This window comes from Arvicola amphibius, chromosome 3 (assembly GCF_903992535.2).
Source record: "Arvicola amphibius chromosome 3, mArvAmp1.2, whole genome shotgun sequence".
Classification (NCBI taxonomy): domain Eukaryota; kingdom Metazoa; phylum Chordata; class Mammalia; order Rodentia; family Cricetidae; genus Arvicola; species Arvicola amphibius.
The window spans coordinates 5411836-5428558 of record NC_052049.1 but is presented as its reverse complement, the minus strand read 5'-3'; the positions used below and the strand labels follow the sequence as shown (position 1 = coordinate 5428558).

At 39.5% G+C, this 16723-nt stretch overlaps 1 protein-coding gene across 1 annotated transcript in view; it reads left to right on the top strand.

The window, feature by feature from the left end:
* Window positions 1–10628, top strand: part of LOC119810821 (zinc finger protein 58-like) — a 42622-nt gene extending 31994 nt beyond the window's left edge. The window contains exons 5-7 of the mRNA XM_038324484.1: window positions 5410–5536; window positions 6029–6124; window positions 7631–10628. Of these exons, the coding sequence (XP_038180412.1) occupies window positions 5410–5536; window positions 6029–6124; window positions 7631–8796 (1389 nt within the window). The 3' untranslated portion in view covers window positions 8797–10628. The remainder of the gene's footprint in view (window positions 1–5409; window positions 5537–6028; window positions 6125–7630) is intronic.
* The last annotated feature ends 6095 nt before the right edge of the window (window positions 10629–16723 follow it).

The window sequence follows — 16723 nt, the reverse complement described above, 5'->3', positions numbered from 1 at the left end:
TAGGGTGCCAGGCTTCCATGTCAGGTCAGGAGGGTGAGGAAGAACTCACAGACCTCTATATATTCATGTAATTGAAAGTAAGCAGACCTCATTTTGTCTCTGGACCTCTTCGTGACTGGTGCAGCCAGCCCACAGTGGTATACACTCTTCCCTGCCTCTCCGCCCCCTCCGATGCCTTCTCCTTCCTTACGCCAGAGGTTCAAGTGCTTCTCTACAGTTATCCAAAACAGAACCCTACTCTGCATGTGGGTAATGACAGCTGCCTCCTCCACTGTCACTCACATGGGGTTTTGTATCATCCACCCAGCAAAACGATGTTCTGTTTATTACTCTTCCATGGGGACCTGCATGGACCCTGCATTGTCCAGTCCTGCCTGTTCCAGAATCTTTTTATTGTATGCTAATGCTTTTGTAAGTGATGCGATGAGGGATGAAATTACTGGTTTTACAGATTCATGAACTAATCTTGCTATGGTAGACAGGTCATTCTTGGAAAACCCTGAAGGGACAGTGTGTTGGATAATGCCGTTGAGTTCTTGGTCATCTATATGATTCTGTCAGAGACCACTGAGAGGAAGTACAGAAGTTATTTGGACGGAATTAAGTAGAAACCAAACATATATGCGTGGAATAAACTTGAGAAACAGATTTTCATTAATTTGTCATTTGTGGTTATAAAAGTCTGTCATTGAGTCCATCCAAAATTATTTTCAAAGACAGTGAAATATTTTGAGTTGAAAAGTTGTGTCAAGGCCAGGCGATGGTGGCACATGCCTTTAATCCCAGCACTCGGGAGGCAGAGGCAGGTGGATCTCTGTGAGTTCGAGACCAGCCTGGTCTACAGAGCTAGTTCCAGGACAGGCTCCAAAGCCACAGAGAAACCCTGTCTCGAAAAACCAGAAAAAAAAAAAAAGAAGAAGAAAAGTTGTGTCAAATTGGCTAGCCAACTGTTTAAATTCTGCAGTCCATTTTTCTTTTCTTTGTGGTAGCTACATAAAGTAAAACAATGGATAAGAACGTGAGTCCCAACTGTTTGTTGGATGTACACCACTTCAGTATTGCATTAAGGTTTAGTAACAATATACTGGATACATCTAGATCTTCTGTCCTACAGTGCAAAGCACATGATATTTAAGTGTAAGCTAAAATTCTAATTATTCATTCCATTTTCTCAATAAGTACATTGCATATGATCTATCATGTCCTTCTTAGGGTTCCAATTATACTATCCGAATCATCACATTGCAAAAATTTGTTAACTTAAATCAAAAACTAATCATTGCTATGTGCCCCACTTCTGTGTGTCAAAGGTCAGGACAGGTCAGTGCGTTCTCACCTCATGGTGTGCTTAGTGTATTTCTAAAGCGCTGTGCTCTTTAGCTGATGGATAAGCCTGAACTAAATGGAGAGTTTGAAGCCTGATTGGTAAGTCCGCCCTCACTTGGCATCTAGTTTTGACTTCCACACGATCTCCTAGGACTCAGGTTTGTCTCTGAGGGACACTGACATACATACAAGAGTTCTTATGAGCTGGACACTGTCTCCTGCGTTGTTGTAGGCTTGCTTCTAGGACCAACCTCCACTCAAGGGGAGGACAGTTTGACTCCACCGCCTGATTCAGGGGCTGGAATGAATTTGCAGCAGTTTTTTTTTTGGTTTTCTTTTTTTTTTTTTTTTTTTTTTTTTTTTTTTTTTTTTTTGGTTTTTCGAGACAGGGTTTCTCTGTGGCTTTGGAGCCTGTCCTGGAGCTAGCTCTTGTAGACCAGACTGGTCTTGAACTCACAGAGATCCGCCTGCCTCTGCCTCCCGAGTGCTGGCATTAAAGGTGTGCGCCACCGCCGCCCGGCTTGCAGCAGTTTTTAATGAACCACATTTTCTACCCTCAGGCTAGAATTTATTTGTATTTCCTCTCCATAGGAAGTGAGCCAGTCTCAACTTCCCCTCAAATGTTTGCTTTAATTATATTAAAGTTCCAATTAAAGGAGACCATCATGGCAGGCTTTCTTCTGCCTCATAGCCCCAGGAAGCCCACAGTGAGGAGAGGGGCCAGAGAATAGAAGACACCTGTCCATCCAGAACAGTGGTAGCGGGTGCTGGGCAACATTAGGGAGTGGTCCTTGCAGTCAGTTCACCATTGGGGACCTCCTCCTCTCTGAAAGAACAATTTATTTTTCCATCTTCACTTTGCCCTGAGGTCCTGCAGTTCTCTAAGCTGATCAGTATGGAAGAGTGGAATCTGTGTTTTTATTTCCTTGTCAAAGTGGGAAAATGTTCTACTAGCTACAAAGAAGCTTTCAACAGAGTCTAATTGCTTTTTTCTTGAGAAATGACAGGGTTTTCTATTCATCAGCTTCTATCAGTCTATTTATAACTTGGGAGTATCTTGGCCTCCTCTTTCCTATCTCACTCCACCCTTATGAGTAAAGATATTTTTCACAGTATAATTTTTATCTACAAAGTATCTTTCTCCTGTAGCAAAGTCTTCTGACTATAGCTAATCCTTTCTCCCATTGCTGAGAACACGAGGCACTTGAGACCCAGGACTCAGAGGATTTGATCTGGATGTGAGCTGAAAGTCCACTACTCTGGGAAACTGCTTTGTGAGCCTCAAGGGAGAGAAGGAAGAACCAGTCCTATTGAGCTCTTAAGCCTATAAAGCACAACAATGCCCACTATGACCAGATCTCCCAAAAGGCTTCAGTTCCATGCACGTCTTCTCATAAACAGCAGCTGTTTAATTGGACCTAAGGCGAATATCTATGGCTAGTTAGTTCATGGATCTGAGAAGAGAACATATGTCTGGAGCATAAGGTCGTGGAACGTAGAAGAGAACATGATTGCTGTTAGGAGAGAGGTTGGGGAATGTTTTATTTATTTTAACTAGTATTTCAGAGGAAAGGGATAAAGTCATATAAGTTGTGACAATATGAATGAAACTAGAAATTATTTAAGGCACAGAAGGACATGTATCACATGATCTCATCCATACGTTAAAATTAAATAGTTGTAACTCACTGAAATTGGAAATATGATGATTTTTCTCATTGGCCAGTGACATTAGAAAGCTGAGGCTTGAGGACATACTGAACTTGGATGCTCTGAAGCAGTGCCATAGGAGGACGAAGCTCACAGAGAACTGTAAACGGAAGTTTCTGTCCCACACGATCCTGCAGTCATTCAGTCCCAAAGAAACATACAAAGGCTTTTGCATTAATTTTAAACTGTTTGATCTATTGGCTCAGGCTTATTATTAGCAAGCTTTTACAACTTAAACTAATCCATAATTCTTTAATTCTTGTGTATGGTTAGCCCTGTGGCTTGGTACCTTTTTATCAGTGAGGCATTCTCATCGTGCTTCCTCTGCATCTGGCTGGTGACTGTATCTCTGCCTTCCTCTTCCCAGAATTTTCCTTGTCTTGTCACTCCACGTATACTTCCTGCCTGACTATTGGCCAATCAGTGTTTTATTAAACCAATATGAATCTCAAGTCTTTACAGGATACAAAAGCATTATCTCATAACACAGCACTGTTGTTCTGAATGCTGGATGTGTGTAAATATTATGTTGTGTACATTTGGGAAGCCTATAAAACAGTATTTTTAAGATTTGAATAATGAAAATAGTGCTTGAGGGAATTAGCATACTAAAACTGTTGGAAAGACTATATAAAGTTTATCCATAAAATTATTACAAAATACTTTATTAATATAGAATTTTCTTATTTCTTTCAGTAAAAATGGGGGGAGGAAGTATAATACAGTTTCTCTCATAAGTCATTTTGGGACCTTATACACTAAAAAGAAAAAAACTCTGAAATGTTGAAATTTAAAAATAAGAAAAAACTGTTACTGTTGCTATTCTAGTCACTCTTGTGTTGCTATGAAGACAGACCAGGCTGGAGACAACATATAAAACAGAACATTGAATTTGGGTCCTGCTTACAGGTTCTGAAGGTTAGTTAAAGATCGCCATGGCGAGGAGCCCCGTGGCAAGCGAGCAGCGATGTTGGTGGAGCAGTAGATGAGATCATGCATCCTAATCCACAGGCAGGAGGTAGAAAGAGATACGTGACCTACACGCCCATTAACACACCTCTACCAACAGGACCTGCTCTAAAAGACCCACACCACCCACTCCGTCCCAGAGAGTTCCACGAACCATGGACAAAGCATCCACATATATGTTCTTTTGGAGGCCATTTTCAGTTTAACCCACCACAGCCACCACTTGTGAGGCACAGGTGTCACATGGTGAAGACATGTTTTAGGAATATATCGAAGAGGTCAATATCTGCCTGAGAAAAAGAGGAAAAGAAATAACAAGGCCAGAGTGGTGTCTTGTGTATTTGAAATACTCAAAAAGGTGTTGCTGTTCCCATACCTGCTGGTTCATATTGGTTCTGATATCTAACATACGTTTCTGTGAGTTCTTTCTTTTTCATTCTGCCCCTTGGGTGCTCCATCTCGTGCCTCTCAGGGCACTGTCATTAGCATCATGATTGAACTATAAAAATTAAGAAATCCACACCTCATCCCAGAGCTGCTACATTAGTAACAACTACATTTTCATGGTATTTGATATTCATGATTGTGCATAGTAAGGGTTAAGAAGTTCCTTCTCTCTGAACATTACTTTCTCCTGTGGGAAATGTATATATGTGTGGTATATACAACAAGCATGTGGCATTAAATGCATGTTTTTCTATGGAAACATTCACTTTATATTTCATCTGTCTTAAGGGTTTCCACATGGGACTTATAGGATCTTCTGCCTTCTCGTTCCTTGATGGGTTCAGTGTGGAGTCATGTGATCATATCAGAAGTGTCTGAGGAATATGACAAACATGTTAGAAGCATGACACTCACGTCCTACCACTCTTTTCATCCTGGACAAAATACAGAATACACTTGTTACTGTAAACAAGTACAAGATACCTGGGTTAGAGTGTTTTGCTTTCGTTCCTTTTTAACAATGATAAAGAATGTGACCAAAGCAACTTTGAGAAGAATGGATTGATTTCAACATACAACTTCAGGTAACAGTCCATCACTGAGGGAAGTCAAGGCAGGAAACTGTAGGCAGGAACTGGAACGGGAACCATGAAAGAACAGTGGTTATTGGCTTGCTTTCCATGTCTTGATCATCCTGCTTTCTTATACTAAGACCATCTGCCCATGGATTGCATGACCCACAACGATCTAGGTTGTCATATATGAGTGAATAATTAAGAACAGCCTTTTATAGGGTTACACACAGGACATTCTTATGGAATACACATTGTCAGTTGAAGTTCCTTCTCAAATGACCCTAGCTTGTGTCACATGGACAGAGAACTAGCCCCACAATGCCTATTATTAATGACTTTAATTAATTAAAAGTGGGGTATCATTTATTGATCTTTATTTCAGGAAATGCTCTCCTTCTCAGATGTGGCCATTGATTTCTCTCCAGAAGAGAGGGAATGCCTGGAGCCTGCTCAGTGGAATCTGTACAGGGATGTGATGTTGGAGAACTACAGCCACCTGGATTTCCTGGGTGAGGCTCTCATCTCTAGTGAGGTCTCAGTTCAGTGTCAGCACACAGTATCCTCACTCTACACCTTATCTCATGGGAGCTTGTGCTTTCCAACAAAAACTTTCATAGTCTTGGTTTTAAATAAAAATTAGGGAATATGTTTAGCTAAGAAACATTGCTTTCTTTTCTGTGTGTTTAAACTGTTTGTGTTGGAAGAATACATCTTTCATACTAATGGGAATGTTCGAAACTCAGTTGCAATGAGCATGTACCTTACATCTTAATGAAAATGGGTCACAATTCAGTTTTAATATTTTTCCCTTACATGAGACTCATAGTCTGGACATTGTAAATTCCTTATGTATCGTAGTGGTCCTGTGAGAAGCCACTTACGGAACTGATTGTCAACAGTGATTTGTTATATCATTTCTTTCCTTATAAGCCTTGTACTGGAAGGGACATGTCAGTTCCCAGTAGAAGGACACTTAATCTTGTTCCCTTTCCTGTAAACAGGTCTTGTTCTCTCTAAGCCACACCTGGTGACATTTCTGGAGCAAAGGCAAGGGCCTACAGGTGTGAAGAAACAAGAGGAAGCCACAGTGCATACAGGTGTGTAGAAATGAGGGGTTCAAGAACAGAGGTGAGGGTCAAATAGTCAACAGAAAGGCCAGCTTTCCCATTAGCCTTAAATCATGATATTATGGAGTTAATTCTTTAGGTCTCTCATTGGTTTTGTTGTCAAAGGACATCTCCCAGATGTTTATGATGGTTAAGTCTCTTAAACTTGGTAATTCCCCAATGGTGAGCTGTCTTTGTTTTATTTTAACTTTCAAAGGTCATTTTTTTAGTTTACATTATAACTTTGCACTATTTTCTAAGATCTGAAAATTTGCAAACATTTCTAAGACCTATGTGCGAAGCCATTGTAGGACAATAACTTCAGATATAAATATATTTTATATCACTTATAATCATGTTGATCAAAATCACCTTATCAGAGTTCCTTGTGACTGACTACAAGGTATTCTCATTTTTACCACATGCTCACTAAATTTAGAATGCATACCCTTTGCAGACATACAGTCATAGATTAAAAACTGTCTAGAATTAGAAGAATTTTAATAGCTAATCAATTAGTTTTCAAATTATTAAGAATTCAAGATTCCTTTTTCCTAACTTTGCAGTTTGATTGTGTTCTGTTTCTTGGCAATGGATAAATGGATAACCTATAATCAACTGTCTATATGCAATCTATATAATTTTGTGGGTGGATTGTCCAATTATACACACTTTAGAACAGTGTAAGATAACAGTATCTTTGAGCTCTAGTTCCATGAGAACTGTGTATTTCCACTTCATCTGTAAACTCAAGTCTCATGTTTTCACAAATTGAACATTGTCTCTTTTCAGTGCTAACTTGTTGTTTCATCTTGTAAATTAATAATTCTTAGAAACTTGCATAATTTTAACATCTTTTCATTGATAACATATTGTCTTTGACAGAAGTTGTTGTTTATAGGTGAACCTATGTTTTTCATAATTTTGATGTTGAGATGTTTGTCATTCAAATAGAACATAAACTGCTGCTGTCTGAAATTTGTGAGGCGTATTACTTAAGCTTTTGTAGACATACTTGTTATGCACACTTCCATTCATGCATAAAAAATTCTTAACTTCATACTTAGGATAAAATGGTATTTCTATAAGGCTCCAATGTCAGACAGTCACCATTAATCTCCCATTCTCAGTTGATAATGCCATGTATGTCTACATATAATACCTATGTTTAAGGTATTTATTTCTCTTTGTGTAATGCCTTTAAGAGATTCCTTTCATAGATAATTACTACTTAATTAACTACTTTGTGTGCTCTACCACGGCATGGCATACCATTATTTCTATATTCAGTTTGATCAGGCTTTTACATTAGTAGAAGTTTAGATTTTTTTCCACCTACTATATATTCTGAGTTATTCTCAGTGAACATAAATGTAAAAATATAGTGTTATTTCTGATTTATGTAAGTATGGGTAATTGTCTCCAGTTTAAAGATAAACATTATGAATATAAAGAATGTACAAAACTTTTGTTCATGTCTCAACTTTTGATCAACAGGAGAAACAGTGAATAAATGTAAAGATTACAGCAAGGCCTTTTATTGTAATTCACTGCTTAGTCAACACCAGACAGTTGATATAGGGGAGAACCCCTACAAATGTGAAGACTGTGGTAAAGCATTTCGTGTTCGCTCAAGACTTTCTATACACAAGAAAATTCACACTGGAGACAAACCCTACAAGTGTGAAGAATGTGGTAAGGCCTTTAATACCCATACAAAACTTTCTGTACACCAGAGAATTCACACTGGAGAAAAACCTTACAAGTGTGAAGAATGTGGAAAGGCCTTTAGTTCTCACTCAACACGTTATAGACACCGGAAAAATCATACTGGAGAAAAACCCTACAAGTGTAAAGAATGTGACAAAGTCTTTTCCTACCCTTCACTGCTTAAGGTACACCAAAGAATTCATTCTGCAGAGAAATCCTACAAGTGTGAAGAATGTGGGAAATTATTTTACTGTCCTTCGTTGCTTAAGAAACATCAAATAATTCATTCTGCAGAAAAGCCCTACAAGTGTACAGAATGCGGCAAAGCCTTTCACTACCCTTCGTTGCTTAAGCGTCATCAAAGAATTCATACTGGGAAGAAGCCCTACAAGTGTTCAGACTGTGACAAGGCATTTTACTCTTCTGCATTCCTGAAGCGCCATCAAAGAATTCACTCTGAGGAGAATCCCTACAAGTGTGAAGAGTGTGGCAAACGGTTTTACTCTTTTGCACACCTTCAGGATCACCAACGGCTTCATTCTGGGGAGAAACCATACAAATGTGAAGTATGTGGGAAAACATTTTCTACTCTCTCCTACCTTCCTTGGCACAAGTTGCGTCATTCAGGGGAGAAGTCTTACAAATGTGAAATATGTGGCAAAATGTTTTACTCTACATTAGACCTTAAAAAACACAAAAAAATTCATATTTATAAGTGTGGGGAATGTCACTATGCCTTTCCGAATTACTCAGCCCTTACTGAACACCAGAGAGTTCATACTGGAGAGAAACCACACATATGTGAGCAATGTGGGAAAATCTTTTCTAGACTTGATAGCCTCAATCAGCACCAGATTGTTCATACTGGAGAGAAACCCTATAAATGTGAAAAGTGTGACAAGAGTTTTTTCCGATCTTCCTCTCTTAGAAGACATCAAGGGACTCATTCTTAATAGAAATTTGACAAGTATGTGCAATAGGATAAAAAATCTTGCTAAATAGTTATACCTTATCCAAGATAAATGAGTCCATTGAGTAGAGAAGTCAGGAACGTGCAAAGAATGATGAGTGCTTTCCCACTCAGTCAGCACTTCTTATCAACAATGAAGTTCATTCTGAAGAGAAAAAGCCCAATTCTGAAGGGAGTGACAAGCCTTTAGTGTTTCCTTATATCTTAAATAGCACAAGAATCTCCATCAAAGCTGTAATGTGAAGGATGTGGTGAAGGTTTGAGTTATCTTTCAGTCCTGGTTCAACCTCAGTAATTCTCACCTGAGAGAAACCCTACGTGTGCAGAAGAGGACCAGGGCTTAGCTATTCTTATATAGATAAGTTTGGAGAGTTCATTCTGATGAGAAAGTCTACAAAAGCAATAAGTGTGGCAAGTTCTGTACGTGTTCTTCACACTCTAAATATCTGCAGATACTTCATACTGCAGAGACCCTCTACACGTGCAATCACTGTCCCTAAGGCTTGAACAGTTCTTCAACTTTCAGCCACACCTAAGCATTGATATAAGTGAGAATCCCTGCAAATGCGAATGTCCTCCTTAGCTTCAGCTGTCAGCTTCACCTAGCCCAGCATTATCTGAGTCGGTGCTTTTCTGGATCAAAGTGCCTTATGAGCATGTCTGGGGGTCATTTTGTTGATTGGTAAGTGGTGTAGGAGAGTCTACCCAGGACTAGCAGCACCACCCTGGGGAAGTGTTATGGGTCACATAAGAATAGTGCGTGAGCAGGAGGCTAAGAAACACATTAGGAAGCATGGTTTCTATTTCCCTTCCTGGCCCTGGAAGAGGAATACTAGACCCTTAGGTTGAAATAAAAATTTTGCTCTCCAAAGTTGTTTTTGGCCCTACCTTTCATTAACTTGACTCCAACAAGTTAATGTATGACAGCAAAGGACACTAGGAGGCATCTCACTTTTCTTCATACCTCTCTTTCCACAATACTCTGTATTAGATACAGTGTCACAAAGCCTTTAGATGTATTCTGCCTCTGCTGGACAGCAGAGCTTTCATACTACATAAAAGTTCTTTTGATACAAAGAATATGACAAAGAACTTTGTTTCCCTTATTTAACACCCAAAATTTCAAGCTGTAGATGAACTTTGTAAGAGCAAAGACAGTAGCTACATGTTGAACAGTTGTTGCAAACTCAACATGAGGAATTTAATTGTCAATGAAACTAACATACTTAATTGATTAGAGAAGCAATTTATTCTACTCTTCATACCTTAACATCAAAAAATATATTTTGTATAGGAAACCCTACAAATTAAATAATGACAGAACCTTAAATCCTTAGGGCCCATGAGTGAAATCATATTGTAGAGAATCCTTCTACATAAAAATAACACTAGGAGCATCCATTTTTATTATACATACCTCATAATAGCAATGAACTACTCTAATATCAATAGTATAGCAATGTCTTTTCTTATGTCTTATACATAGAAATGGATATAATTGTAAGCAGGGTTTTCTCTCCCACAATATCTCTAAAATAATCCTTCAAAGGCTTATTTTAATTATAAATGCTAGACCTATAGCTCAGGCCTATTACTAACTAGCCCTTATATTTTCAGTTAACCCTTTTTCCATATTTATACACTGACACATGTACCTCTATTAGCATGATACATTTGTCTCCTGTTCCCTATGTGCCTGGCTAGTTACCCCTCTGACTCCTCCCTTCCCCTCCCCATCATCCTTAGTTTGGTTACCTCCCATATTTCCTGCCTAGCTACTGGCCAATCAGCATTTTTTAATAACAATTTGAGTGACAAATCTATACAGTGTACAAGAGGATTGTTTCACAGCATTTCCCTTTTTTTGTCTAATTTAAAAGGAAGGTTTTAACTTTATCATAGTAAGATTATATACAACAAAAACAGTTATCAAGTAAGAATTACAGTTGCAATAGCCAATCTATTTGTATTAGACAAAATTAAAGGAAATGCTCTATTATCTCTCTTCTCTTGGTGAGTTTTCTACCTAATTTATTTTTTATCAACACTAAAGAAGACTATGACTATCTAGTCTTTAACTGCATCAAAGACCCCAGAAGAGTAAAATGTTATCTAATGACAGGGACATCAGGCTGCCTGAACAGTCACTGAAAGTTTCTTTAATGTTGGAGCTTCCATCCTTGACCTACAGGTTTAGCATATCTGACAGGCTATCCTGTGAAGCAGGTAATTCTGAAGGGCTGCCCTAACTTGACTTGGCAATGTTCAACATTTGCATTTATTTGTTTCCTATTTGTCCAGTGTACTGTCAACACTTGAGGCAAGGGCAGTTTCTTTGCCCACGTGGATAATTATTGCCATAATGAAAACAAACACCATATGGAGTTTTTTTTTAATGTCTATAATCGTTTCTGAAGCAGATTGGTGCTGCCAGGAACAGACATGTCTCATTGTCATGAAAAGCTTTAGATTATTAAACATATTAAATGCCATATTCTGTAGGTCTTTGAAGTGTTTGAAGAACATTAATCAATCTAAATATGTCTGTGTATGACCTTGAAAACATACGTAACATGACTATAAGTTTGACTATTATACATTTAAAATTAACTTTAAATTTGTATCAGCAAGCCAAAATCCATACCAATATGTAAGATTAGTAGTTTTTTGGACTAAAGTAGTTTCAGTAATCTATCCTTTTTCCAATCATTTTATATCCCCCCTTTTTAGAAAGAGATCTCTGAATTTAAATTTAATTTACATTTAAATTTAGCTTTTTTTCTAGTATGAGCAATATAACCTTTGTAACTAACTCCCTAAACAAAGACAAATGTCTATAATCCATTTTGGGAAGGATGTGGATGTAGTTCTCTAGCCTACTTCCAGTTGGTTAGTGGCACTAATCATATTTGGGCAACATGAGAAAATTTAGGATTATGGTCAAGTCCTGACTGGTGTAATCTGTGAAGCGATATCATCTCATCCAGCAACCTTGAAGCTGCTCTGGATATAGAATTATGAGGAGACTGTGGCAGGCATTTTGAAATGCTGAATCACCTGGACCATCCATTTTCATTAGTATTCAGTCTGCTTATTCTGAGAATACATAAAATTTTTAAAGGTAACATACATATTTGCATCAAAATAGATTGCATTGTACACAGGTCAGCCAAAGATGATTTTCTGTTATGTGTTTGAGCAGATAAAATGTACATCATATGCCTTGTAGATCTTCCAGGTTTATTTCTTTATGACTGCAGTCGGGATTTCAGAGTGTCTTCCTTGATCAAACCTGATTTTCTTTAACCTGAAATGAATCCACAGCCTCCCATTTTGTTGTGGAAATAAAAGCAGAACCTCTTTCCCAAAAAAACATATCTTTTTATTTAATTTTTTTTCTTTTTTGAGACAGGGTTTCTCAGTGTAACATCTATGGCTGTTACAGCTGTGTCCTGGAACTCGCTTTGTAGACCAGGCTGGCCTTGAACTCACAGACACCCACCTGCCTCTGCCTCCCACGTGCTGGGATTAAAGGTGTGTGCCACCACTGCCCTGCTTGAGTTAAATTTTGAAGTCAATAAAATTTTAAAATATATAGGCTGGATTATTGCAACAACATGTTTGATCAAATATTTCTTTGTAGCTATTGCATCCTCGGCCATCAAACAATTCAGATACAACACAATAACATACAGTATCCAGATTCTCTGTGTATTTTCCATCTTTATGTGGTTTTATTTTATATTACTTTTCTCCCTTTTTAGGACTTTATTGTTGTAAAACTATAATATGCATTTTTATGACTGTCCATACCATCTCTTTTCAATCCCAAGCCTATGTATATTTTTAAACACACTGTAAAACATTTAGAGGGTTTTTTTTTTTTTTGGTCTGAATCCATCTTTACTCCCTATGTGTATCTTTTTTGAACACCTGAGTGTTTAAATTGTCAAGTGGTGCACCTAAGACTAAAGCAGTAGCTTTGGCAGCTGGCTCTGACCAGTTCCTTGGCCTGTGAGAGCTTAGCTTCATGGTAGAGTTACTGGCAGGAGCCACATTTACTGCCCCAACTCAGGGGAGTTTCTAGGTTCATGCCATCATTGAGTAGCCTGCCACCTGCTGTTCACAAACTCCATTTAAGTGTTTGGTAGCAGAACTCACAAGAGAGCTAACTGTGCCTCCAGCATAAACTAGGAAGCTACATCTTCAAGGAGCCATGCCTCTGCTTGCTCCCACCAAACTGCCCACCCACAGAAAGACCTTCATCAAGAAGCTGTGCTTAACACTGTTCTTTTGTGTCTTTAGAATCCTCTTTTTAATTTTCACATGGTTTATGTGGCAATTGGTGCCAAACATTTGGAAGCCATATGTTGGCAGAAGTTTGTCCAGCAGCCGCTCTCAAATAAACACTCAGAGGTTTATATTAATTGCAAATGCTTGGCTGACAGTTCAGGCTTATTCTTACCAGCTCTTACATTTTAAGTTAACCCATATTATTTATGTTCTACCATGTGACAGTACCTTTATTAGCATTGCACCTTCATCTCCTGCTACCTCTGCATCTGGCTGGTGACCATTCAGACTCTACCCTTCTCCTTCCTATCATCCTTAATTTGGTCACCCTGCTTGTATTTCCTGCCTAGCTACTGACCAATCATTTTTTTTTTTTTTTTTTTTTTTTTTTTGGTTTTTCGAGACAGAGTTTCTCTGTGGCTTTGGAGCCTGTCCTGGAACTAGCTCTTGTAGACCAGGCTGGCCTCGAACTCACAGAGTTCCGTCTGCCTCTGCCTCCCGAGTTCTGGGATTAAAGGCGTGCGCCACCACCGCCCGGCTGGCCAATCATTTTTTATTACACCAATTCTAGTGACAAATCTTTATGGTGTATTAGCATTTATCCTTGGATCTTATTTCACATTGCATTAGTCTATACATTTGGGTTTTTTGTGTGAATCTCATTCTGTCTTCATTATAGCTCTGCAGTAAAGTTTGAGGTCAGCTACTAAGCTATATCTGGTACTGGAATAACAGCAGAGAGCTTACACATTGATCAACAAGTGGGAGACAGAGAAAGCTAGCTAGAAATAAAATGGGATCTTAGAATATCTTCAAAACCCACCCCTAAGTGACATCCCTGGCAACAAGGCCATATTTCTTAACCCTTGCCAAACAGTTTTCACCAACTGGGGACATTCTCATTTGATGCAACAATGACTTTAAAGATTTATTCATTTATTTGTTGTGTATACAGTATTCTGCCTGTGTATTTGTCTGCAGGCCAGTAGAGGGCACCAGATCTCATAGCAGATGGTTGTGAGCCACCATGTAGTTTCTGGGAACTGAACTCAGGAACTTTTGGAAGAGCAGGCAGTGCTCTTAATCGCTGAGCCATCTCTCCAATCCCCGGGTTTAAGGTTTAAGACTAGACAAGTATGAAATTGCTGTAGCTGTTAGAAAGCTCAGTTCCAAGCAGACAATCCTGGTGCTCTGTGCTGACAGCAGGAAAGGTGCCATGGGCCAAGACCACATGCTTGAAAGTCTCTATTTTATGGAAGTGTAAATCCATTTGCGAAAACAAAATTTTAAATTGGTTTGAATGCGTTCCATGCTCAAAACTACGCTTCTAGGAAAGTGTTTCCCCAGGACCAGTCCTCAGAGAAAAATGCTCATGAGCCTGGCACCATCCCAAGTTGGAAGCAGAACTTGACAGCAGGGCCCACATGGTATCGGTTTTGGAGGCCTTTGTGATACAACACGTCTTCACGGAGCTATGGAACACTGTTACAGAGAACTGCTTCACTAGGCCGTTTGTGGAATGCTCAGTGTCCTCACAGTCCCTATGTGGTCACAGTGCAGGTAACAGACAGGTAAGCTACCTTGGAACCCAACCATGCTCCCATGTCAGAATCCAAAGAGTGTCCACCCAGCAAACCCTGTTTGAAAGGGGAGCAGCTAACCTAAGACAAGGGCTATTTTGCTTCATGCCATAGGGATGGGGATTTGAGTCTGCCCAGTTCTTTGTAGTCTAGACATTTTATTGACCTCAGATGTCATGCATGTGATGCTGTAGAATTTGAACGTTCTCACTGCACTCAAGCATCCCCTGGGCCACCACCACAAGCTGTGAATGTGGAATTTAAAAGCACCTTCACTCCCTGTTGCTAGTCCATGAGCTTTTGCGCTCCATCCTCTATGATGGCTAAGGAAAATTCCACTTGGTGCTAGGCAACCACTCTAAATTCCTAAAAAAAAAAAAAGCTTGGCAATTCTGACTTACCCCCTCCCCAGAGTGTAAAACTGGTGAGAAATGACTTGTTCTGATTTCTGTAAACTAGCTTCCTGCCAAATTGCAGGGATTGAGACCATTCCTGAAGTGGCCGTAAATTCCACTTAAAGTAATGGTGACCTTTACCTTCAAAACGTCCACTACTCTATAAACCGGGCCACAGGAACTGACCACAGCCGCATGTTACATAAAAATGCGACTCATTACATCTCGATACAGTTCGTTTCTCCATGTTTCCTAACTGTCAGACACTACAAAGCAATGGAAACCCAGGAACAGTACAGCTACCTGACTTCCGGGAAATCCACCGCACAGACTCATGGGAAATGTAGTCCCAGTCGAGGTGACGCCACAGGCGGGTACTATGGGAAACACAATGTTATGCCTGTGCTAATCTTTCCCAAAGCTGGGCGAGAGTTTGGTCCTCCTCCGCTCTCCAGCTGGATCTCTAATGTGGAGATTGGTCCAGGGTTTAGCGCTGCCTGAGGTTCAAGGCAGTTTATTTATCAATGGTAATCAGAGCATTGAGAGGGAAATACCACATCACTTCACCCTACTCTGAGGCACATCCCTGTCACCTCTGTGTATCTTAAGGGGAGGCAGGACCCTCTGGTCCAATCCTGCTGCATAGTAAGTTCAAAGCCAGCCTAGGATATCTTTGTCTGAATCAGAAAACATGTAAACATATTTTATGGGTGTGTTGAATGTTTTCTGTGTTTTACTTCATGGTTCCTGCAGTGAGCACTTTCTGACTTAAGAACTACTTGTGTTTAACCTCTGTGGACCCAGTCTAGCCCTCTCTTTCAAAGTGACTGTCACTTCCCCAAAATCTCCAGATAATCAACTTTGTCTGCAGTGTGCAAAAAAATGTTCCCTTGGGGACACTAAGCGGGGAACTAAGCTGAATTCTGGGGAAAATAAGGCAGAGTAAAAGAGATGCAATGTTGCTTCTGAAGGAGAAAGACACAAGCTGCCAGCCGGAACCTTACTGGTAGGCCACATGCCTCATGGTAAAATATAAAATAATAGAAATGGGTTAATTTGATGTGGGCTTCCCCTCTGTAAGCTATGAATATCATTGGTTAATAAAGGAACTGCTTTGGGCCTATAGCAGAGCTATAGAGGAACAGAGCTAGGCAGGGAAAACTAAACTGAATCCTGGGAGAAAGAAGGGCAGCGTAGAGAGAAGCCATGTAGCCCCGATGGAGGCAGATACCGGAACTTTAGTCGGTAAGCCACAGCCTCGTGGTGATACACAGATTAATAGAAATGGGTTAAATTAATATATAAGAGATGCCAATAAGAAGCTAGAACTAATGGGCCAAGTAGTGATTTAATTAATACAGTTTCTGTGTAATTATTTTGGGACTAAGTGGCTAGGAACCAACAAACTGCCTCCTTCAACAAACTGGCGTGACAACGTGGCCAACTAAATCCACTTAAAAACCTTAGAAAAACACAGAGTTTGACACAACTTCTTGCTGTTTGCTGGTGGCATGCCATAGCTCCTTTAAGAGAAGTTTTCCTGATTCAGCAGTAGCTTAAAAGAAAATAGTTGCACTATTTTGAAATGCTGACTTTCTGGGCCATGCTACCAGTGAAAACTCTGACTCTTTCAGAAGACTGA